This window comes from Halichoerus grypus, chromosome 15 (assembly GCF_964656455.1).
Source record: "Halichoerus grypus chromosome 15, mHalGry1.hap1.1, whole genome shotgun sequence".
NCBI lineage: Eukaryota > Metazoa > Chordata > Mammalia > Carnivora > Phocidae > Halichoerus > Halichoerus grypus.
In genome coordinates, this window is record NC_135726.1 from 45,761,019 (window position 1) to 45,786,355 (window position 25,337).

Consider the following 25,337-nt stretch of genomic DNA (forward strand, 5'->3'; position numbering starts at 1 on the left):
TAGCAGAACTGCAGTTTAGAAAATAGTAAAGGAAATTCTTCAGGTTGAAGAGAATTGACTTTAGATGAAAATACAGTCCCAATAGGAAGGAAGGAAGAACATCAGTTATGGTCAATATAAAATAAATATAAAGTATGTTTTCTTCTTTAAATGTTATTAATATATATGACTGTTTAAAGCAAAATAATGCAACACTGTGTAGTGGGGTTTATAATGTATGTAGCTGGAAAAATCATGACAACAGTAGGACAAAGAATAAGAAGTGTAAATGAAATGATAATGTTTACAAGGTTCTTATATTTTACATGGAGTAGTACAATATTAATTCTAAGTAAACTATGTTTAATAAGGATGCATATTTTAATTCCTACAGCAACCTCTAACAAGATGCAGGAAGGTATAGTAAAGAGCCAACAGAAAAATTCAAATATATCAGAAAAAATTGATCAATTCTCCAAAAAAGGATAGTTAATTAAAAAATGTGGCAAATAGAAACCAACCAAATAGTAAATATAAATCCAACCAAATTATTAATTACATAAATATAAATGGACTAAGTATTTCAATGAAAAGCCAGAGACTGTCACACTGGATAAAAAATGTGAAACCCAAATTACATGAAATCGGGGCGCCTGGGTGGCTCAGTCGTTAAGCATCTGCCTTTGGCTCTTGGTCATGATCCCAGGGGAGCCCCGCATCAGGCTCCCTGCTCAGCGGGAGGCCTGTTTCTCCCTCTCCCACTCCCTTTGCTTGTGTTCCCTCTCCCGCTATCTCTCTCTGTCAAATAAATAAATAAAAAATCTTTTTAAAAAAATTACATGAGATCTACCAGAAACGTATTTTAAATATAAAATCACAGGTAGATTCAAGGGAAAAAAATGGAAAAAGATATACCAGCCAAGCAGTAAGCATAAGAAAACTAGACTGACTATACTAATACTAGACAAAATAGACATTAAGACGAGACACAGAAAAACGTTTCATAATAGAAGGGTCAATTCACTGGGAAGACACAATCATAAATGTGAATATACTATATAATTGAGCTTCAAAATACATGAAGCAAAAACTGAACCAACTCAAGGGAGAAATAGACAAATCCAGAATTGTAGTTTTCATGTATCTCCTACTTCATATATATTCTATTTGCAAAATAAGATTGGCCTCAACATTTTTAAATAATTTCTAAAGTTTTGTATTCTTTTTTTAAGTTTTATATTCTTGAGAGAACAACTTCTTCTATCAATTAACTACCGTATCAAAACATTTGAGATGGGGAGGATGCTGCAGTGGTGGATAAATCCTGGTGGGCTTATCCTATTCCTTTCCTAATGAACCCAGCACAGGACAAATTCAATGATTACTCCCTTGAGAAAGACTTCCGAAGATATCTTCCTAATGTTCACTTTTCAATCCTCTTCATCAGGAAGACAAAAACATAAGTACTTAACAGAGCTTGAAAATACTTGAAGCAAAACCTGATGGAACTAAAGGGAAAACAGAAATAGACACACTTCTCTCATACCTCTAATTACTAGATTTTAAAAAATCAGTAAGGATAAAGGACATCTGAATGGCAATTCATTAGTCCCCCCTTATCCTCAGAGGACACATTTCAAGACCCTCAGGGGATGCCTGGAAGGGTAGATGAACCCCATATTGTTTTTCTTTCCATACATACATGCCTATAATAAAATTTAATTTATAAATTAGGCACAGTAAGAGGTTAACAGAAATAATAATTAAATAGAACAATTATAACAATATGCTGTATAATATAACAAAACTTATGTGAATGTGTTCTCTTTCTCAAACTATCTTACTTATTGGGCCGGACTCACCCTTCTTCTGTGACGTGAGATGACAAAATGCCTAATAATGCAAGGAAGTAAGGTGAATGATGTACACATTGTAACACAGCATTAGGCTACTATTGACCTCACCAAACGCGGAGGGGATGGCAGTTGAGGGGCTGGTAACTAAAACTGAGAAAAGAGAAATGGCCTATAACGGGGTGGGGGTGGGGCAAACTTATCGATCACCTTAACCTCACAGAATTTACAGAACAATTTGTTCAGAACTGCAAGAAGGAGAAAAAAAAAAAAAAACCGAGAAGAGGAAGGAAGGGAAGGAGGGAGAGCGAGCAAGCGCGAGCGACCTTTCTGTGTCGTCCGCTCCCCGTTCTACTATGGTTTGGGGATATTTTTATTGAGTACTTGATGTATATCCACATTCTACTTGGGCATATATACGGAGCACCTGCTGTGCGCCTAGTACGTATATTATGTCTTTGCTGGTGTCAAGACTTCTTTCTAAGACCTACCAGGGATTTTTCAGCAACAAACACGACGCCAAGCTCCCAAAACGCGTTTCCTTCAGTCCGGGGCAGCCTTGAAGCCCCTCCCCTGGTAGCCCACCCTTAAACCCCAAGGGCCTCCCAGAGATCTCCTCAGCTCCAGCTAGCACCCGCGCTTGCGCACTCCGCACAGGAATTTGGGGGAGGGGCCGGGCCCTCCCTACCGAAGACTACATTTCCCACAGGCCTCTGCTCCTAGTTTCCTTCCGGCTTTCTTGCTGGTGTCGGCTCGGAGAGGTGAGTTGGTCGCGTGCATTGAGGAAATGGGCGCGGGGGCGGCGTGGGGGCGGCGCGGGCCTCTGTGTGAACCGGGTTGAACTGACTGTGGAATTTGTGACGCTGACTGGGCATCGGGTGCCCTGAGGCGTCCTTTCCCTTTCCGCTTAAGGGCTGCACATATCCCTCGGCCCAGAATGGCTCCGAGTTAGATGTATGAACCCCAGAGTGAAGGCCCCCAACAAAAAGACGCAGTCCTGAGAACTGCAGGTCTCAGAACCACAGCTTAATCAGAGCTCCCTCGTAAGGAAACTACCATGACTTCGGAGACAGATTCCAGACTTGGCCTTTGTACTCGGCCTTTCTCTGATACCGGGAAGGCTGAGCTTTACCCCGGACTCCCTCTTAGTTCCATCGTGTTATGTGCGTGGTGGATGGTGGGAGCAAGTGTGATAGCGGCGGTGTGCTCTGAGTTAGCCAGGCGGGGCTGAGTGCCAAGAAAGGCTCAGTGCCTCAAGGTTCCCGTCTCTTTTCCCCAATCCTGCTGATCTTTAGGAAGGAGAAAGAAAGGAGGCGATAAGCATCTGTATGTCTATATCTTCTTTGTTCCGCGAAATGTAACTTTTATTTTTCTGGACATGGAAACATTTGCATCTCCTGGAAAAGAATGGTGAAAATCAGTGCGGACTGAAAAGAGAAAAAAGCAGCCCTTGCTTTAATCACGCTGGGAGAGAAGAGACAGGGAAAGCCAGCTGCAAAATTAATAGAAAGTATTATTTCATGCAATTGTGAAATGCTGTAACAACTCCCTCTTTGAAAGATTACAGCTGTTTTACCAGTGATGCTCCAGACTCGCTTTGCCATTTTTTATTTTATTACTGGAGATACCCAATTGCTAAACTACCCTCCCTTCAAGATAACCCTTACTCTCCAATTAATCCCTCATCTCAGAAACCGCAACCATTCGGGAATTGTTCCCTGCTTCCCATACATCCTTCAAAATCCTTCAGTTGGAACTCAACCCTTTACAAAAGAGCTTTTCTTCTCTTCCATTGCATTCCAACCCTTCCTGTAGAATTTCCTCCTTCTCTTGAGTCAATAAATGTGATTTTGTTGGACTATACAGGTTTGTTCCAGGTAGTCTTTAGCTGGTTAGGCTTTAACTCGGGAAATATCCTATCCGTAGACCTGGTGCTTTGCTCTTTTTTCCCAGTGAATGATAGGAGTGATGAGGTTACCTCCTGCCTCCTCTCCAGTGGGTATTCACATAAACATTTGGCAATCATTTAATTCCTTCTCTGAGCTGTTTCTTTCTAATCATTTAAATGGTTTGCAAATAAACCTCCTGAATGGGGGAGGCCAACTGCAGAGCTTTATTTTAGGCTTTGATTTGTTGAGAGGATTACAGTTTAGTTAGAATCATATGCTAGGTGTCTTTGATCTTCACCACTGCCCTGAATTCAGAAGCAGGCAAAGGTAGGAGATAGTTTGATTGGTGACAGGGTTTTCTGCTTTTGAGGCTTTTAAGGAGTTGAAATGTGACAGGGTTTTTAATGGAGAGGTCTGTGTTAACAAGGGAAGGGAATGGAAGATGTTAGTAGAAATTTGAGAAATGGGTTGAAGTTTTTGACAGCATGAGTGGTCAGGCCATATTATTTATGTGTTCTTATGAGAGGCAGTTTAGTTACGGAGCTAAATTACCAGTGTTCTGGTCCTAAAACTACCCCATTAGAGCTGGGTGAAATTGGGGTAATTTATTTCATCTCTGTGCCATAGTTCCTTCATCTGTGAGAGGATAACGATAGAAACTGCTGTATAGGATTGCTATGAATAGATGAATTAATATATATAAAGCCCTAAGATAATGCTTGACACATAATAAGTGCTCAGTAGATTTAATTGTTACTATTATGTTGTAATTCCATCTTTTTTCTCATCACCCAGATCCAAAAATTGTGAGGATTTCCCCACATTGGCTTCATCCATCCACGAACCCCCTTTTGTAAATTGTTGTTAATCAGGAGGAATTGCTTATCAATGTGAAGTTTGAAATTTATTAGCTAGAATTATAAGAGAGCAAGGCTGAGAAGCTCAAATTTTTGTGGAAGAAGGAAAGCAGAAGAGAATTTTCTTTAATAATTCTGGGAAAAAGTATGTAATATTCTTCATCTTCAGTGATATAACTGACTTTTTTTTTTAAGATTTTATTTATTTATTCGTAAGAGACAGACAGAGAGAGAGAGAGAGGCAGAGGGAGAAGCAGGCTCCCCGCTGAGCAGGGAGCCCGATGCGGGACTCGATCCCAGGATTCTGAGATCATGACCTGAGCCGAAGGCAGACGCTTAACCATCTGAGCCACCCAGGCGCCCGATATAACTGACTTTTATTTAATGTTTATTTGCTACTTGAAGTGCTTTATTATATGTGATGTCTTATTTAATCCTCATAACAACCTTTTGAGATAGAATCTATAATTACCACCTTTTTTTATGGGAGGTGGCTAAGGCTGAAAAGTTAAGTAACATGTCCAAGATCACAGTTAATAACTAGCAGAGCTGAGATTTGTATTCTGAAAGTCACTTGGGGCACCTGGGTGGCTCAGTCAGTTAAGCATCTGCCTTCGGCTCAGGTCATGATCCCAGGGTCCTGGGATCGAGCCCCGCATCGGGCTCCCTGCTCAACGGGGAGCCTGCTTCTCCCTCTCCCACTCCCCCTGCTTGTGTTCCCTCTCTCACTGTGTCTCTCTCTGTCAAATAAATAAATAAAATCTTTAAAAAAAGAGAGAGAGAAAAGAAAAAGAAAGAAAAGTCACTCAGGAAAAAAGAACAGCTATTCTTAGAGTATCCTGGGCTTTTTTCTCAGTTCAACAGAAGACTTAAAGAAAACCTTGAAATGGGGAAATTTTTGCCTTATTTGGCATAGTTGTGTATGTTAGGTTCACACTGTGTTTAATATGGTGGTGAGTGTTGCTGGCTGTTCTGTAAACATTTTAACAGGTCCTTCTAGGCATATATGTGATTTTTTTTCTGTCACAAGAATTTAATGCCACACATGTTGGGATTGATTGATTGATTGATTTAATTTTTTTTTACTAGGGGTTCAAACTCACAACCCTGAGATCAGGACCTGAGCTAAGATCAAGGGTCCGACGCTTAACCAACTAAGCCACCCAGGTGCCCCATGGGATTTTTTTTTTTTAAACACACTGGCTTCACCCATTTCATCAAAATTAGGGCAACATCATCACTTTTTAGTATGTGCCTGGTTTTCAGTGATATAGATGCACTACTATTTAATCATTTCCCCGGTTAGATTCTTTTCAGCTTTTATTCATTGTAAACCATACCTGTCAGCATACCTCTGCCAATATCTTTATATACATGTGCAAATAGTTTCTTTAGTCTTAGAAGTGGAGTTCTGGGAACTGGTTCATAGGGTTTACAGGGTTATAATGTTTAAATGCTGCTTCACATAGTTCTAAATTTGGTCCAACACAGTGCCCATTTCCTCGTGACCTTGCTAATCTGGGACATCATCAGTCTTTTAGACCTCCCAGCCCTGTCACTGTAAGAGTATAATTTTTGTGTGTGTGTTTTACACACATCTCGTTAATTAGTAGTGATGCTTAGTATCTTTTGAAAGGTTATTTCTTTTTTTTTTTAGTGAATTGCCCTTGCTCAGGTTCCTCTCAGTGAAGTAGAAATCTAGTCTTCAGAGGCAAAAACCAAAGATGACTTTTTAGTTAGAGAAATGTGAACTCAGAACAAAGCTTTGCCACTTAATCACTGTGAATTTGGGCAAATGATTTCACCCCTGAGCGTTGGTCTCCTGATCCACTGAGAGATGAGAAGAAATACATAGTAGAGCAGTGCTGAGGGTCATGGGGTGATGTACATAAAGCACCCATCACGTAACAGTTCTCCATGAATGTTGTTGACTAAGTGCAGTGGTCATAGTATGAGAGGGGGTGGTGCAAAGGATGTCACGGTGTGAGAGGTCCTGATTGGGAAACAGGGTAGTGAGTTGTTTGGGCTGGGGAAAGGCCAGTGGCAGCAGCTGCCAGGCTCAGTCTGTGTGGTTTTCAGGCTTTGTATTTAGGAAGTTCAGGCAGGATCCTGGGGGCTCAAGAGGCTGTATATGGGTGGTATGCCCTTTCTCAGCCCTGAAAAGTACTGGAGGGAGGAGGAGTCCAACGTCAGGACCAGATCTACATTGCCAGATGGGGAATCCTCCTCCGAAATACTCAGGCTTCTATACCAAACCCATCATTGTTCAGCTGGATCTTCTCAGGGCTTGGATTTCTTCAGACTTCTTATAGTCTCCTCTAGTCGTTGTGAGTGTGGGATCAGGGTGGCTATAGTGGTGGAGAATAGTTAGGAAGTAGGAAGGGAAAAGAAAAAATCTCATTAACATAAGTCATTTTGGGATCTCCGAGTTACATTTGATTTCATGGCCTCTTTTTTTTCTTCCAGATCTGGCTTATCAGGGCTCTGCAGTTCTCCAAAAGAGAAATCTTGCAAAGGACTGACCAGTTCTTGCATTTCGAAACCATGGCCCATGTAAGTTGATGTTCTTTTCTCCTTTTTGAAATATTGTTGATCTCTAGGTCATGTGTACATACTCATTCCTTATCCTGAAACTTCTTATTTAACAGAACTCTGCCCAAGAACTTGCTTTAGTTACTTTTAGTCTTGTGAAGGTTGGGGACAAATAACCCAGTGTCCTTTCTACGTGCCCTTCCCTCTTCTGCACTAATGTGGACCATCTCCTAGCTCCAAAATCTTCTGTCAAGAGCCATGAGGGAGCAAAAGTGAAATGCCTTGAGAAAAATGTAGGCATTCTCTGTAGAATGTCCCCTTGTTAACATTTTCCAATAGAACAGCTTTTGATTTTAAGATTTAAACTTCAGAGAAAGTATATTTCTCTGAATACAGTGATTTTTAGTCTGGTTTTTATGTAGGAAAAATTTGTGTCCCCAGTACACAATTTGACATCTTTTCAAAGTTTTTGAGCTTTTTATTGACATGTAAATAGAGAAAAGTGCACAAGTCCTAAGTGTGTAGCTGAATGAATTTTCATAAATTGAGCATATCTGTGCTATCAGCACTCAGGTCAAGAAAGAGAATATTGCTAGTACCTCAGATGCCCCCCTTTCAGTCACTCCTTGCCCACCCAGCCCAGATATAACCACTATCCTGACTTCTTTTTTTTTTTTAAGATTTTATTTTATTTATTAGAGAGAGAGAGCTCATGAGTGGGGGAAGGAAAGGAGGGAGAAGCAGACTCCTTGCTGAGCAGGGAAGCCCAATGCAGGGCTTGATCCCACAGGACGCCAGGATCATGACCTGAGCCGAAAGCAGCTGCTTAACCGACTAAGCCACCCAGGCGCCCCCACTATCCTGACTTCTAACATTATAATTGAATTTTGCCTATTTTTAGAACTTTAAATAAGTGAAATTGTATGGTTCAGTACAACCTTTTTTAACAAAAAATGATGTGCAAGAGAGTCTTGTTATATTTCACATATAATTGCTAGACTCTCAGAACCATCTGCACATGTTTTGAGATGCATGCAAATATCATTAAAGAGATGTGTGTATCTGGTGCTGCTGGTGAGAATGGGGGTGTTAGAGCATCATACTGAGTGTGAGTCATAACTGAGTGTTAGGTTCTTGTTGAAGTGCATTTTCATAGTGCACTTAACATGTAGTTCTCGTGTAGTATAAAATGAGTTTCCAAAAAGTTGGGGAAGTATTGAAGAAATTGTGGGGAAAGACACAAAGCAAGTGAGAAAAGTGAATTCAGTAAAAGAGACAATGAAAATACTAAAGCTAAAGATACGTGTGCAATAACTAACCCATGTAATTCTATGCTGGAGGGAGCTGTGAGGCTATTTGGAAGCTTGGAATTGATGTATAATGCAGTGGAGTTCTTCGCTTTAAAATGATGGGAAAATAGGTACCTGTCTAATAATGTAGTGTTAGAATGTCTGATATTCAGGAATGGGTTATTGATATTAAGTGGGAGATCCTTGTTTTGAAAACTTTCCTTGAAGATTGGTGGTTTGATGAAAGAGAGAATTTGGTCCTGTTTGACTGCCTAGAGGGAAAACTCCAGACTTCTTCACAGATGTGAGTTTTCCAAGTACATAAGATGAGATTTAGTGTTGGCTGGTCTCAGTCTCTGTATGTGTTGAGATCTTATGGTATGTATGTAAGGCTTTTGGGATGGGGTGGATTCGTTAGGGATGTAATTGGGGCCTTATATTGTAAGGCCTAAAATTTCATATGCTGACTTGATATCTTAACAGGGCTCCAAAGGCCCAATCATGAGTTTCCCTGCTTTTGCCAAATAAGTTCTCCACCCAGCAGAAAAGACTCCCACCTGGCTAGCTTTCCTATCAGGCAGATGACCTAAACCCCTCCTGGTCCTCACTCTAAAGGGTTCTACCTCCCTGCCGGCCCACAGAATTACTCAAACAAACCAGTCACGTCCTCCTGCGGGAATCAGGGACACCTTACCCTCTTTTTACTACAAAGCCTGCCTCCCACAGACCCTGCTTGTTCACTCCATTCCTGAGTGCAACCCCTGTGTGGCCCTGCATGACGTGTGGTGTTCTCCTCCCCTGGGCTGTGAGTATACATGTCTAATAAATGCTGTCAATCTCATCTGTCCAGTGTCAGGCATTGAGCCACCTCATAATATTTAGGGCAGGGGATCTCTCCCTCACCAGTGGGGTGATTAGGAGGTAATCAGAACAGAACTGCAAAGAGAGATCAAGAATCATCTCCTGCAAACCCTGAGAGAAGAATACCAGGAGCAAAGTCCATTGTGTAATTTTATGGGATGTACGGGTTTAGAGCAAGGTTTCTCAACCTTGGGACTATTAATATTTTGAGCCAGAGAATCTTTCATTGTGGGGGCTTGTCCACTGCATTGCTGGATATCTAACGGTATCCCTGGCCTTTACCAATTAGATGCCTGTAACACACCCCTTCCCCCCTAGTGGTGACAACCAAAATTGTCTCCAGACATGGCCAGATGTCTTCTGGGGAGTGAAATCACTCCTTATTGAAAACCACTGGTCCAGAGTGACGTCATCATGGTTCAGTATCCTCTAACTCAGGAATGAGGAAGGGTGTTCAGTGAGGGATGACGGATGATAAAGACTAAGAAGGTCATCCAGACGCATAAGTAATAGATAATGTAGGCTGTGAGAGCTGAGGAAGATTTTTGAAATTGAACTGAATTAAAATATCTAAATCGAAAAGAAAAAGACTGAATCTGATATATTCAAAACGTGGACTACCATGTAGCAATTTCTTTAAAGTTGACTAAAGAAGTGGTCCTTATAGGGAAAATGTTTGTAAGAAAATCTGACTTTATGATGACCTTGAGTCTATTTTCTTAGAAGAGATATTGTAGTACATTTGGGAGAAGTTTTTATCAATATTTTTTCACGATCATTAAAGGGAAAAGAAGGGGGAAGACGTTTCCCATGAATTTGTTGTGGAGGCACAGAGCTTGTAGAAGTCTTGTGTTTAGGGTTTCATTTAATTGGGACTTTTTTTTTGCTTATTTTATTCATTTCCAGATATTTTGGGGTAAAAAGTTAATCTTACCTGCAGCCACAGGATTGTTCAAGACATGTAGAACTCTCCTTCAGTGATACTGATTTTCTTACCGTCCCCAACACATAAGCCCTACCCCATTTGCTTGTTATGTGAACCCTTCTCTGCATTGCAGTTCTCGATCTCCTCCCTTTTCATTTAAAAAATATTTCATTTATTTTCACAGGTAATACATGAGTCTTATTTTTTCAGGGTTCAGTGACATTCAGGGACGTGGCCATAGACTTCTCACAGGAAGAATGGGAATTCCTGGACTCAGCTCAGAGGGACTTATATAGGGATGTGATGTGGGAGAATTATAGCAATTTCATCTCACTAGGTAAGGCTATTTATCCCAAATTCTGTTGACTTTCTCTACTGTCAATTTTAGGAAAATGTTTTGAGAAACTAGATAAATTTTTTTCTCTCTGTTCCAAAGGAATGGTTTTAGCTTTGTTAGGTTGGAAATAGGCTCCTCCATTTAATACTTCATCAGTTTCATCCGGCTATGCCCTTCAGATTTTTCTTCAGGCTCTGTAATTTACTTGTTTCATTGGTATCCAAGGGCTGGGCTTGAATTCTGGGTTGCTTACAACAGAAGCATTGTCCAAGAAATCAGATTTTACATTATATTTGAGCCCAGAATTGATACAAATCCTTAACACTCCTTTCTAATCCACCTGCAAGGAGAGTACCTAAACACAGGGGTTTTGAGTCTCTCTAAAAATCAGGGGAGCCTATAGAACTTAAAAAGTATGAAATGGATCCACAAAGTTCGTTTAAAACTCAAGTAAACACATTCTGTTTCCTATAACAGACATATTCAGTTCTACCTGCTCTGTGGTTGAAATTTAAAAACTAAGAACTTTGCATTTAATATTGAATAAATAATCCTAGAAAGGATCAGAAGAAGTACACTCTCCTGTCAGCAAATTGATAACAATAAAAATAGCCAATACACACACATAGGTGTGTGTGTCTATATGTGTTTGTGTATATATAACTTCATATATTTGTACTTAGATACTATCCTGAGCATTATGCGTTATTAATTAATTCTCACAACTCAATGAGAAATATACAATGATTATCCTCATTTCAGATGAGAAAACTTAGGCATAGAAGGTTAATAATTGGCTGAGGTAACACAGCAACAAAGGCAGGATTTAAACTCAGGCAGTCTGGATCCAGACTCTGTGTTCTCAACCACTACACAAGACTGCCTCTCAACAGCGCTAGTATGAGTTTAAATTATATTAAGGCCTGTTCTTAACCATCTGTTCCTTGTGCTCCTAAAGTTACCCTAATATGAGTGCTCTTCAACTCCCTTGCATTTCTTTGCTCTTAGGCTTTATAAAGTACCATTTTGATCTGTAGTTAATCACGAACTTAACCAGATTTGAACCTGACTTTTGGACTTATAATTTCATGTCACATTATCTTTTAAGCAGAACCTTCCATTTCTAAACCAGATGTGATTACCTTATTGGATGAAGGGAAAGAGCCCTGGATGGTCGTGAGGGAAGGGACCAGAAGACACTACTCTGGTGAGTGAGGGCTGAGCAGGATGGGGAATTAATTACTGCAGATAATTAGCCAAGCCTGTTAGCCTTGAGATGTTGGAAATCTCTCTTCAGAAGCCCATGGCCTGCGGAGGAAAGGCCTGAGACCTGGGAAGCAAATTAAAATCTTTTAAACCTGGACACCAAAGGAACTTCATACTGATCTTGATTACAACTCTCTTTTTCTCATTTCTCATATTTTTCTCCTACTTCAAAGAGAGGAGCTGTTCTCAGTAGAAGAAAAAAAGATGACAAATAAACATAAGAACTGAAATCAACAAGATAGAAAAAGTAGAGAAAATTAATAAAGCCAAAAGTTGATTCCTTGAAAAGATCAACAAAGTTGGTAAACACTAGCTTGACTCACCGAGAAAAAAGAAAAAAGACAACAACAATTGCTAATACTAGGAATGAAAGAGTAACTGGGTTATCACTTAACACCCTGTAGGCATTAAAAGAATAGTGAGAGAATACTATAAGTAATCTTATGCCAATAAATTGGACATCTTAAATGAAATGGAAAAACTCCTTGAAAAACATAATTACCAGGACTGATACAAGATAAAAAAAAAATGAGTAATCTTATATCTATCAAAATAATTGAATTCATTATCAGAAATCTTTCCACAAAGAAAACACCAGGTTCAGATGGCTTCATTGGTGAATTCTATTAAATATTTAAGGAAGAACTAGCAGCAGTGTTACACAATTTCCTTCAGAAAAGGAAAGAACAGCTCCCAAATCATTTTCCGAAAATAGTGTAACTCGTATACTATGTCCTGACGAATTACTACAGGGAAAAAAAATTACAGGCTCATTATCCTTCATGAACATAGATGTAAAATCCTTGAGAAAATATTAGTAAATTAAATCCAGCAATAAAAATGATGATCAAGTAGGGTTTATCCCAGGAATGCAAGCTTGGCTTAACATTCAAAAATTAATTAGTGTGAAAAAAATTAATCCATGTCATTCACCGTATTAACAGGAATGAGAGAAACCATGTGATTGTGTCCATAGATACAGAAATCGCATATGACAAAATTCAGCATCCATTCATGATGAAAATTTTCAGGAAACCAGAAATTGAAGAGAACTTCCTCAAAAAATACTGCTTAAAGAAAAACACTACATCATAAACTTCATCATACTTGATTGAAGAATTTCCCCTCTAAGATTGGGAACAAGGCAAAGGTGCCCACTTTTCCCGTATCTATTTAACATTGTATTGAAGGTCCTAGCATTGCAATATGGCAAGGAAAATAAGAGACATAAAATCAAAAAGGAAGAAGTTAAACTCTGTTTGGAGACGGCATGATTATGTAGATGGAAAATCCTAACGAATCAAAACAGCAACTACTCAAAGTAATAAATGAAGATCACAATAAGATCACAGGATACAAAGTTAATATATAAAAATCAATTGTGTTTTCATATACTAGAAGTGAAAAAAATAAGGAATTTAAAGTAAAGTAAATTAAGTCAATTAAGAAGATTAAAAGCAAATTAAGTTAATTTACATTAGTGTCAAAAACCAAAAATACTAAGGAATAAATTTAACAAAACATGCAAGACCTCCACACAAAAAATCATAGAACATTGCTAAGAGAAATTAAAGACCTAAATAAGTGTAAAGAGACTGTTTGGGGATGGGAAGACTCAGTATTGTTAAAATGTCAATTTTATAGTTTTAACAAGCTGATTCCAAAATTGATACGGAAAAACAATGGTCTTAGCATTTCTAAGATAATCTTGGAAAAGGAAGAATATATTATAGGACTTAGACTACATGACTTCAAGATACTTCAAGATTCATTATAAAACTACAGTAATCAGGGGCACCTGGGTGGCTCAGTTGGTTAAGCCTTTGGCTCGGGTCATGATCCTGAGGTCCTGGGATTGAGCCCCACATCAGGCTCCCCCTGCTCTGTGGGGAGTCTGCTTCTCCCTCTCCCTCTGCCTGCAGCTCCCCTGCTTGTGCTCTCTCTCTGTCAAATAAATAAATAAAAGCTTAAAAAAAAAAAAAAAAAAAAAAAACTACAGTGATCAATGGGCGCCTGTGTGGCTCAGTATGTTGAGTGTCCAACTCTTGGCTTCAGCTCAGGTTATGAGGGCGAGCCCTGCATCAGGCTCCAGACTCAGTGGGGAGTCTGCTTGAGATTCTCTCCCTCCGTCCCCCGCTGACATTATCTCTCTGTCTCTCTCAAATTGATAAATCTTAAATAAAACTACAGTAATCAAGACATTGAGTATTGGATAAGGATAAACAGACAGAACAGAACAAAGACCTTAGAGGTAGAACTCACACTTAAAAGATCATTTATTTTTTGACAAAGGCACCAAAACATTCCAATGGGGAAGGGAAAGTTTTTTCAACAAATGGTGCTGGATAACTGGGAAAAAAATCCTGACCCCCTACCTCCTCCCCAAATTAAGATGTATTTTAGACCTAAATATGAAAACTAAACATAAAAAATACAAAAAGCCAAATATAAAAGCTAAACTTGAAAAATAAAAATTTTTTAAATTCAATATAAATTTTATATAAAAAACATGAAAGCTAGGGATGCCTGACTGGTTCAGTCAGAGGAGCATGCAACTCTTGATCTTGGGGTTGTGGGGTGTAGAGATTACTAAAAATAATAAGAAAATAAACTTTAAAATAAATGAAAGCTAAATATAAAGTTTTTAGAGGGAAACTAGGAGAATTTCTTGGTTTGAATATTATACTATGGTTATGTAAGATGTTAACATTGAGAGAGGGTGGGTGAAGGTTGCATCAGACTTTCCTGTATATTTCTCTGCAACCTCATAGGAATCTACAGTTTTTTCAAAATAAAAAGGAAGCAAAAATGTCCCATTAGGGATGATGGGTAAAAAATTTGAACAAAGAGAGGGGCTACTCCTTTTTATTGTCAATGACTATAATTCATTTATATATAAATCTGTGTTAGCTTGAGCTGCCATAACAAAATACCATAGATTGGGTGACTTAAACAACAGAAATTTGTTTCCCATTGTTCTGGAGGTTGGAAGTCTGAGATTAGCATTTGGGGGCTCTGATGATGGCTCTCTTCCTTTCTGGCAGATCTTCCCTTCTCACATTGTCCTCACATGGCAGAGAGAGAGGAGGAGGAGGAGAGAGGGAGAGAGACCTCTTATAAGGCCACCAGTCCTATTGGATTAGAAGCTTTATGACTTCATTTAACCTTAATTGTCTTCTAAAAACACTATTTCCAAATATAGTCAGGGTGGGTGGTCAGGGCTTCAATGTATAATTTGGGGCGGGACACAATTCAGTCCATAGCAATATCTATCTATATAGGATCCAGTTTCTTTCTGGCTTCTGTTTTGATTAGTTTATATGTCTTTTGTTGCCTACAAATATATTCGTTCATTGAGTATCTGGTCGGAACCATGAACTGTGCTAGCCCCCGGTGGAACAATTGTGAACAAGAGTGGTAGGTTCCAGCAGTCATGTTTACATTTTAATAGGAGTAAGGACATGAAGTAAACAAGTAAATGAATAAATAATATTAGGTGGTGACAAGTATTATTAAGTGAGAAGAGCAAGGGAATAGAAATTGGCAGGTGTAGACACATTTGTGTTAGGGTGGTTAGGGCTTTTTAAGGAGGTGATATTTGAGTGGAGACATGAAAAAAGAGCTCAAGTTATAGGAATATCTAAAGCCAGAGCAGTCCTGATAGAACAGCACATGCAAAGGCCTTGGATCAGGAGATGTAAGTTTTGTATGTTTGAGGAACAGCAAAAAGGCCAGAATGATGAGGATTATTCAGAGGTAAGGCATGTGACTTTTAAATGTGAAAAAAGCCATTGGAAACTTTTGAGCAGGGGAATTACATAAGCTGATTTGTCTTATAATTATCACTCTATGGAGAACAGATTGAATAGGGGCAAGATGGGAAGAAGGAAGACCAGTTAGGAGGTTATTTCTTTTGTCCCGGTTGAAGATTATAGTGGTTTTGATTGGAATGGTAGTGATGGGAGGTAGAGTTAGATTCATGGTAGGATGTGCCCAGTACATGTTGGTCTGCTCCTCTGTCTGGATACTTTCCTCACCTTACTTGGATTTCAACAACCTGCCTGAGGCTGCCCCGATCGGTGGATGCCCTCTTTACCCGGATTGGACTCCTCACACAGCGTCCTTCCTCCAATATGGATAAGAAGTATCTTTGTCCTTTAATTGATGTTATTTTATCCATCTACATTTAAGTAATTTTCTTATGTATTCAGGTGCAAATCTACTATCTTCCTAATTTTTTCCATTTGTTCAACTTATTCTTTCTTCCTTTTCTTCCTCTCCTGCCTTTTCTGGATTAATGAAATAATTTCGATTTTAGCTTTGCCTCTTGAGTGTATTAGTTACGTATACTTTTAGTTTTCTTCTCAGAGTTGCCCTAGAGATTAAAACATGGATTCTTTACTTACTACATTGTACCTTAAATTAATTCCTTTATATCTTTCCCAATATTGTGAAGATATTAGTAACATTTTATTTATTTAGTTTTATTTATTTATTTGAGAGAGAGAGAGCACAAGCAAGGGGAGCAGCAGAGGGAGAGGGAGAAGCAGGCTCCCTGCTGAGCCGGGAGCCTGATGCAGGGCTCGATCCCAGGACCCCAGGATCATGACCCGAGCCAAAGGTAGACACTTAACAGACTGAGCCACCCAGGCACCTCAATATTGATTTAGATTTACCTACATGTTTACCTCTTACAGTGCTCCTCATTTTTTTCTGCACTGCCATGCTTCTATCTGGAATCATTTTCTCTGTACCTGAAGAACATCCTTGAATATTTCTTTTATTGTGCCGCTTGGCAATGAATTCTCTTAGGTTTTGTTTGAAAAAATATATATATTTTTAAAGATTTTATCTATTTATTTGACAGAGAGATAGTGAGAAAGGCAACACAGGCAGGGGGAGTGGGAGAGGGAGAAGCAGGCCTCCCGCCGAGCAGGGAGCCCGATGTGGGGCTCGATCCTAGGACCCTGGGATCATGACCTGAGCCGAAGGCAGACGCTTAACAACTGAGCCACCCAGGCGCTCCAGGACCCCTCTCTTAATAGACTTCATTTTTAGAGCAGTTTTAGGTTGACAACAAAATTGAGCAGACGGTGGAGATTTTCCACATATTCCCTAAGAGTGCATTATTTTTGCAAATTAGTGGGAATTGACATCTTTTTTTGTGTTTACATTTTTAAAATACTTTATAAGTCTAGTTAATTAATAAAATATAATTTATGTACATTAAAATTCACTCTTTTTAGTACCTAGTTTTATGAATTTTGAAAAATGAAAAAGTTATGTAACCACCATAATCAAGAGTTTAGAATAGTTTCAAAGTCTCTTCATGTTTCATAGTGATGAGACTTTTGAGTCATTTCAGCAGTTTTATACATTTGTACTGTAGTCATAGAAAAAAACCTTTCTTATCTCTCCTACCCACTTGTCCCCATATCTTTGCTTATTTCATTCAACTTCTAGATTTTCTCATGCAAGTCCCCCATTATCTTTGGATCATTAGTTTCGAGCCTATATCCAACATAGCCTTTATTTTTACTCTTTTGCACTCAGGTGATCCCAAGTACCATTCCATATTTGACAGTCATTCTGCTATACTCAATATCTGCCCATGCCTTTTTGCTTAGGATTTCATAAGCCTTTCAATGTTAGGATTATTGAAAGATACTTGAGGTAGTTTTCTGGGAAGTACAAACCTTGCTTTAGCTATATAAAATGGGAAGGAACACCTGGAGGAGGTATGAAGGAACAAAAATTTGAGTAAATGTAGCACTGATAAGTAATAGTATAAACTCTAGTGGAGAAAAGTAAAACATTGTAGTACATTTTTTTTTTTTTTTTTTTAGGTAAACACTACTCCCAACATGGGGCTCAAACTCACAACTCTAAGAGTCACATGCTCCACTGACTGAGCCAGCCAGGCGCCCCTATTGTAGTACATTTTAAAAGTTTAGAAACAGATGTACATATTCATTAGTGATTATGTAATTACGGGAATAAATGAGTAACATCCATTGTGTATTTGGGGTTTGTTATTTAATGGTAAATGGACTTTACAGATTGTTTCTGCCACTAGGGAAGCTTAGGGGTAAGAAACTAACAGAATAACAAATGAGAAAATTTATAAATATTCCAAAATTGGGACAAAGAAGAGCAACCTGTTGCTGGGATGGAATATAGAGTGCATAGTTATAAACAGGATCAGCAGGAATGGCTTTTTGGAAGAAGTGATTTTTGATTGAGACCTGATGATGAAGGGAAGCCAAGCATGCAGGCAGAGGATTTCTCAAAGAAGGAACAACCTGTGAAAGGTCCTATTTAATGGGAACAGTGGTAGTGCCTTTTGTGAGCTGAAAAGAGGCCTTTGTGGCATGAACAGAGAGAGTAAATGAGAGGCGTTGATAAGCAGATAAGCAGCTTATTATCCATGTTCTGGTATTTATATTTGATTCTAAATATAAAGAGAAAGCATTAAAAACATTTAAGTAGAGAGACTCAAATATTGATCAGCATCAGAATCATTTGCTGGAGAATTTAAATAAGTACAAAACAAAAACATGCCCAGGACTTAATCCTGTAGTTTATGTTGCAGTCCGTTAAAAATGCTTCTGTATAGTTTTAAGAAATCTTCAGGTGATTCTTATCACTGATGTAACTTCTTTCCCTAATCACCAGCCTTATCTCCAGTCCTGGACTCCATTCTCTGTGTTTCCTTTGCCTTTTTTCTCTTTTTTTAATGTATGAGAATACAGTGTGTTCCATAATACAATTAATAACCCTCAGTACAAATTAGCTTAATAGTGATATGGAATAGGGAATGATAGCAGTATAATGTGAGAGTTAGTTGGTTCACAGGTCATTTTCCTACTTGAATGAAGCCAGAATAGAAGTAAACTTAGAACATTCAGCAAGAAAGGCAAAGCGTTCAATGGGATATTTTATTGTTGGTGGCCCTTTCACCTCTATATGAAAAAAATCAGTAATAAGTGTCTACATCCAGGACTTTCTCCCCAGAGATAGATGCGATCACCCTTGCATGGCTTGTAGCTGGAGACAGGTTACATTTTACCCTATTCCCACCTTAATGGTAGCCTTGCTGGCTCAGGGCTTTTTTTTTTTTTTTTTTAAGATTTTATTCATTTATTTGAGAGAAAGAGAGAGAGCACAAGCAGGGGCAGCTGCAGAGGGAGAGGGAGAAGCAGACTCCTTACCGGGCAGGGAGCCCAACACGGGACTCGATCCCAGGAACCCCAGGTTCACGACCTGAGCCGAAGGCAGAGGCTCAACTGAACTGAGCCAGCCAGGCGCCCCTCAGGGCTTCTTGTTCATTGCAATGTCTCAGCACCTGAAATCTAGCTTTTCCACTTTTCTGTGTGTGCATTTTAGTATCCATGAAGTGGCCTTCAGCCGTGTTGAACTGCCTTTTGAGTTATCTCTTGAAATATCAATTATTATATTTGTTAGCGCTCTGCCAATAAAGTTGCATGGGTTTGAGTGGTCTTCTCTAGCCGTTTTCTTCATAAACTCTTAATTTTTTGGTGTGTAATTTTGCAGAAGATAAGGGTTTTTCTAGGTACACATATGTGGTATTGTAGCAGAAATGCCTGTTTTAGAGATATCTAATCCATTCACTTGTAATAAGCATTATTTTAGGTGCCTTTTATTTCTCTATAGAAGTTTTCTTTCTTCTGTCACAGGAAAATAGTGTGTGTTTGCCTTCTGTTTTCTTTCAGATTTGCAGTCCAGATATAGGACCAATACTTTATCTCCACAAAAGGACATTTATGAAATATATTCATTCCAGTGGGAGATAATGGAAAGAATTAAAAGCTATAGTCTTCAGGACTCCATTTTTAGAAATGATTGGGAATGCAAAGGCAAGATTGAGGGGCAAAAGGAACCACAAGAGGGATATTTTGGGCAAGTGAAAATTACTTCTGAAAAAATGACCACTTACAAAAAGCATAATTTTCTTGCTGAATATCAGAGAGTTCATAATGGAGAAAAGTTGTATGAATGTAAGGAATGTAGGAAGACCTTTATTCGTCGCTCAACACTTAGTCAACACCTGAGAATTCATACTGGTGAGAAACCTTATAAATGTAAGGAATGTGGGCAGGCATTTAGACAGCGTGCGCACCTTATTCGACATCACAAACTTCATACCGGTGAGAAGCCCTATGAATGTAAGGAATGTGGGAAGGCCTTTACAGTGCTCCAAGAACTTACTCAACATCAGAGACTTCATACTGGTGAAAAGCCCTATGAATGTAAGGAGTGTGGAAAGGCCTTCAGAGTGCATCAGCAACTTGCTCGACATCAGAGAATTCACACTGGTGAGAAACCCTATGAATGTAAGGCATGTGGGAAGACCTTTAGGCAGTGTACACACCTTACTCGACATCAGAGACTTCATACTGCTGAGAAGCTCTATGAATGTAAGGAATGTGGGAAAGCCTTTGTATGTGGTCCAGACCTTAGAGTACATCAGAAAATTCATTTTGGTGAGAAACCTTATGAATGTAAGGAATGTGGAAAGGCTTTTAGAATATGCCAACAACTTACTGTCCATCAGAGTATTCATACTGGTGAGAAACCCTATGAATGTAAGGAATGCGGGAAGACTTTTAGACTAAGGCAGCAACTTGTTCGCCATCAGAGAATCCATACTCGTGAGAAACCCTATGAATGTATGGAATGCTGGAAGACCTTTAGTAGTTACTCACAACTTATTTCACATCAGAGCATTCATATTGGTGAGAGACCTTATGAATGTGAAGAATGTGGGAAGGCTTTTAGATTGCTCTCACAACTTACCCAACATCAGAGTATTCATACTGGTGAGAAACCTTATGAATGTAAGGAATGCAGAAAACCTTTTAGACTGCTGTCACAACTTACTCAGCATCAGAGTATTCATACTGGTGAGAAACCTTATGAATGTAAGGAATGTGGTAAGGCTTTCAGACTTTATTCATTCCTTACTCAGCACCAGAGAATTCATACTGGAGAGAAACCCTACAAATGTAAGGAATGTAAGAAGGCCTTTAGACAACATTCACACCTTACTCAACATCAGAAAATTCATAATGGGGTTTAATATGAGAAAGCCTTCAATTGTACATTATGTTACAGAATATCTGAAAATTCATTTTTGAGAAATTTGCTTCATGCTTCAACTAAGCATAAGAAATTTTATATTATTGAAAAAAATATGTTGCTTTAAAAGCCATCTATCACCATTCAAACATTGTTTATCTTCAGCAGATTTGTATGAGGGAATAATATAACGAATGTAGGGAAATCTTTAGCTTTATCTATCATTATCCCCATTTCACTCCTTTATTACCAGTGTGTTATTGGACAAGGTACTTAAATGTCTGTGCCTCATTTTGCTCACTTGTAAAATGGTGATAATAGTACCTATGTATATTAGTTATTTATTGCTGTGTAATAAATTACCACAAACTTAGTAGCTTAAAATAATATACATTATCTCACAATTTCTATGGGTCAGGTGTCTGGGCATAACTTTGTTGGGTCTTCTGCTTCAGGGTCTCTCACAGAGCTAAACTAAAGGTTTCGGCCAGGGTTCGGTCTCATCTGAAGGCTCAACAGGGGAAGGGATCCAACCTCCCCATATCCAACCTCACATGGTTGTTGGCTCTCGCACTGAGGTCCACAGTTTCTAGCTGGCTGATGGCTGACCTTAGTTCCTTGCCACATGGGCTTCTTCAACATGACTGATTATTAAGTGTGCAAGCCAAGAATGCAGTAGAGTCTACTAGCGTCATAGAAGCTATAATCTTGTGTGATCTAATCACCAAAGTAACACCTTTTAGTCACTTTTGCTGTATTCTACTGGTTAGAAGCAAGTTACTGGGTCACCCCACACTCAAGGGTAGAGAATTACACAAGAGTATGAATACCAGGCTGTAGGGACCATTTCAGAGTCAGCCTGCCACACTGTGTAATAGGATTGTCTTAAGGATTAAGTAGTTAATGCTTAGAAAAATAGCAGCCACATAGCATGTTTTCTGTAAATATTATCTACAATTGTTATCATTAGTGTTAGTGAATTCATATGAAAGGAATTTACTCTAGAAGTAGTAAATGTAGAAATGCCTCATGTCACTGCTCAGCACTTACTAAACTTAAGATAATTTATTCCAGATAAAATCTAAGAGGTTATATTGAATGTGGGAAGTTCTTCATCATTTGAACTGCATCTATCATTTCATGCTGAAAAGAAACCTTACGAATGTCATGAATGTGAGGTTAAGAGTACAACTGTTGAAGAATCAGAAAAATACGAAATTATTTTCCCATAATAAATTCCAAAAAGTACATGTTTTGCAATCCCTGTTGTCTGGCCACTGTGAAAGCTTAATTAGAAACATCAAAAAGATGGCAGAAAGGAAACCAGTTGGAAATTTAATAATGTGTGCGCATGTGTGTGCGTATACATGTATGTAAAACTCATATAAAAGAAAGATCATCATTCCATTACAGGCAGTGTATGGTTTGATGTTCAAATTGCCCCATCTTCAACCAGTGGGAGTTGGGTCTTTTGACATGACCCCACTAGTAGTTTGATAGTTTACTTGGTTACAGCTGCACAGTTTGGTCAGGAATGGAAGATGCTTGGGCACCAACTCATCCTGAAAATTGGTAAGGGGAAAAATAAGCATTTATTTTGCTTTTTCCATGTGAACCAAGTTTCAGGGCCACCAAAAGCTCCTCAGATTAAAAGGTTTTTGTTTTGTTTTGTTTTTAAGAAATCAGTAAATACAGAAAGAATGATAGGATTAGAAAAATCACCATTTTCTAGTTCCCTAATGGAATAATGGGTCCAGAAAATGATCTTCAGTCAATATTAAAACTCTTGGGTGAAATATTTTATAGTGAGAACTTTACAGTGGATTTATCAAGCTGACCACCTCTGAGCCCTTTGATCAATTTTAACCTCTATAAAAGTGGGACTATCAGACAATATCCACTTCCTGATAAAATGCAATACAAAATACAAACCACTGCCTACAAAGCCTTATTGCCAAAACAGTGAACTGAAGGAAGCAAACCTTTGAATCAAACTCTTTAAAAACGAGAATTTGGGGAATAGATGAACAAAGTAAATGGCACCACAAGGAAGTAGCCAAGCAGATCCAGAATGCGTAAAATTCTAAGAAACAAATGACCCTGATTTCTTCAAGTAATGAGTGGCATGAAAAAGAAAAGGGGAAGGGCAACAATTAACAGATTAAAAGAGACTTAAGAGACCCATCAACTAAATTCAATACGTGGGCATTGCTTGGACCTAGTTTGAACAAAATGTAAAAAGACATTTTGGAGACAATGGACATGCACTGAGTATTAGATGATATTTAGAAATATTTTGTTAGGGATGATAATGTCAATGTGGTTATTAAAAGATAAAAGGTTCTATGTGTTAGAGATACATACTTACATATTTAAGAAATGGTAAGATATAAAATTTGCATTAGAATACTCCAGCAAAGGAAAAAGAATTGGCAAAGAGAGCTGGGAAGTAGGTTGGCAAAATGTTGGTAATTACTGACATGGAGTGGTTTGCTTTGGGGGGTTCGTCATTCTGATATTTCTACTTTTTTATGTGTTTGAAAGTTTCAGTAATAAAATGTTTAAAATCAAAACTGAAATTTATAGACTACTTAGAAATGATTGTTAATGAGATGTGTGCATCTAAACATGTTAGATGTCACCAAAGTTCTGTTCAGTGAGAAATTCATCCCCTTTAATGCATTATAAGGAAGTTTTATTTGTGGACCCAGTCTTCATCATCTTCACCTTATCCATAGCAGTCAACACAGGGCCTGTCACCTAAATAAATGTGTTAAGGGAGTGAATACTTATGTCAAGAAACCAGAAACAGAACAGAATAAAACCTACAAAAGAGAAGCAAAGCATAACTAAAAATAGAAATTAAGGACTAGACAGTATATTTAATCCAGTACTAATGATAAGATTTTGGAAGATCCAATCAAGAAAAAGAAAATGAAAGATAATGCTTTAGAATATTGACCGTGATAAAGGTGACATAGCTACAGATTATCCAGAAAATTTTGTTTTAATTACAACACAATACTATATATATGGGCTATATGTATTCTTTTTTTTTTTTTTTTTTTTTTTAAGATTTTATTTATTTGACAGAGAGAGACACAGTGAGAGAGGGAACACAAGCAGGGGGAGTATGAGAGGGAGAAGCAGGCTTCCAGCAGAGCAGGGAGCCCGATGCGGGGCTCGATCCCAGGACCCTGGGATCATGACCTGAGCCGAAGGCAGACGCTTAACGACTGAGCCACCCAGGCGCCCCGCTATATGTATTCTAATACCTAAAATATAGGTACTTTTTATTTCTGTAGGAAGGTTATGAAAATTGACTCAAATAGACCAACAAGCAAATGTGTATGTATATATGAACTCCCTGCTTAAGAAAGAAAAAGTCTGATAGTTGTTCAGGTAAAAGCTTTAAGAAATAGATAATCCTTCACAAAATTCTACCAATTAATTCTGCACAGCTAAAATAATCCTGATACAAACCTGAATGAAGATGGCTCCTAAAAAGCAAAATCTAGACCAGCTTCATTTATGAAGATTCTATTCATCTTAATTCTATTTAGAATTAATTACAAAATCAGTCTTCACTAATAGATCCATGTGTTTGCCTTTCCCAAGTTTCAGATATCTCCAGGAGAGCTGTGTTTAACAGAGTGTAAGACCTTAACCCAGCGTTCTCCACAAACTTGTTTTGGGATATTCTAGTCCTTGATGATATTTGGGAAAAGATTTCTTAGGAAAATGTGTAAATGCAGCAAAGCATTTGCTTGTGGGGAAATCCAAGTACACATCATCAGCTTGTCAAAAGATACAGTAAAGAGATTTTTATTTAACACAGTGTATCTCAAACTTACTTCATTGTGGAATTCTCATTCCCTGTATCTTCGTACCATCTTTAGAATGTGAACCACTTTGTTAGATGCTTCCATTACCACAATGAATGTCTTTAAGACCATCATTTCAGACATTACAGTGAGTGAGTGTGTTGGCAGGGGATGAGGAAAGGGCATTTTTCTTTGTAACTCACGTCATACTCTGAAAGCTTCCTGCTTGAATCTTGAGGGCTAGTGCTTTTCTATAGAATGTAAAAGATTCTAGCTTGGTCCTTGATATGTATATATTAAACATGCTTAAATATTCTGTTAAATAGTGATTAGGACATAAATGATTTTTCATTGTAATAAAAATGCTATATTAAATATCATTTTGTGTATTTTCTGATTTCTTTGAAGAGTGAAGAATCTAAGGTGCATATCTAGAAGTGAAATTGTTCTCTGTAGGTTGTATAGACTCTCCACTTTACATGTTGCCAGATGGTTGCTCCATCACTGCACTAATTTTGCATTTCTCTAATCACTGAAACGAGCATCTAGATTTTCCTACTTCTGTTACTGGTTTCAGTATTTCCCTGATTACAAGTGACTTGAGCATCTTTTTCATATGTGTTTAT

The 25,337-nt window shown here is 38.4% G+C and overlaps 1 protein-coding gene and 1 long non-coding RNA gene across 6 annotated transcripts in view; one reads left to right on the forward strand and one right to left on the reverse strand.

The window, feature by feature from the left end:
* LOC118520214 (uncharacterized) overlaps positions 1–2,453 on the reverse strand; it is a 39,080-nt gene extending 36,627 nt beyond the window's left edge. Inside the window, exon 1 of the long non-coding RNA XR_004909572.2 lies at positions 2,324–2,453. This is a non-coding gene — a long non-coding RNA (uncharacterized LOC118520214). The remainder of the gene's footprint in view (positions 1–2,323) is intronic.
* A 104-nt stretch (positions 2,454–2,557) lies between these two features.
* Positions 2,558–25,091, forward strand: ZFP14 (ZFP14 zinc finger protein). Of its 5 annotated transcripts, none has more exons than XM_036068053.2 (6): positions 2,558–2,593; positions 7,045–7,131; positions 9,126–9,204; positions 10,396–10,522; positions 11,631–11,729; positions 19,522–25,091. In XM_036068053.2, the coding sequence occupies exons 3-6, from the start codon at positions 9,175–9,177 to the stop codon at positions 20,886–20,888; spliced, it is 1,623 nt and encodes a 540-aa protein (XP_035923946.1). In that variant the 5' UTR covers positions 2,558–2,593; positions 7,045–7,131; positions 9,126–9,174; the 3' UTR covers positions 20,889–25,091. The 5 variants fall into 5 exon arrangements, with proteins under 5 accessions (XP_035923946.1, XP_035923951.1, XP_077919413.1 ...); XM_036068058.2 differs by having other exon boundaries at positions 11,634–11,729; XM_078063287.1 differs by lacking the exon at positions 9,126–9,204.
* Positions 25,092–25,337: the final 246 nt, after the last annotated feature.

Bases quoted from the DNA above. Each gene is read 5' to 3' on its own strand.
- ZFP14 (XM_036068053.2), top strand. From the start codon at position 9,175: ATGACGTGTGGTGTTCTCCTCCCCTGGGCT. The intron at 9,205-10,395 runs GTGAGTATACAT...TTATTTTTTCAG, and splicing joins GTGTTCTCCTCCCCTGGGCT to GGTTCAGTGACATTCAGGGA. The intron at 11,730-19,521 runs GTGAGTGAGGGC...GTTTTCTTTCAG, and splicing joins GACCAGAAGACACTACTCTG to ATTTGCAGTCCAGATATAGG.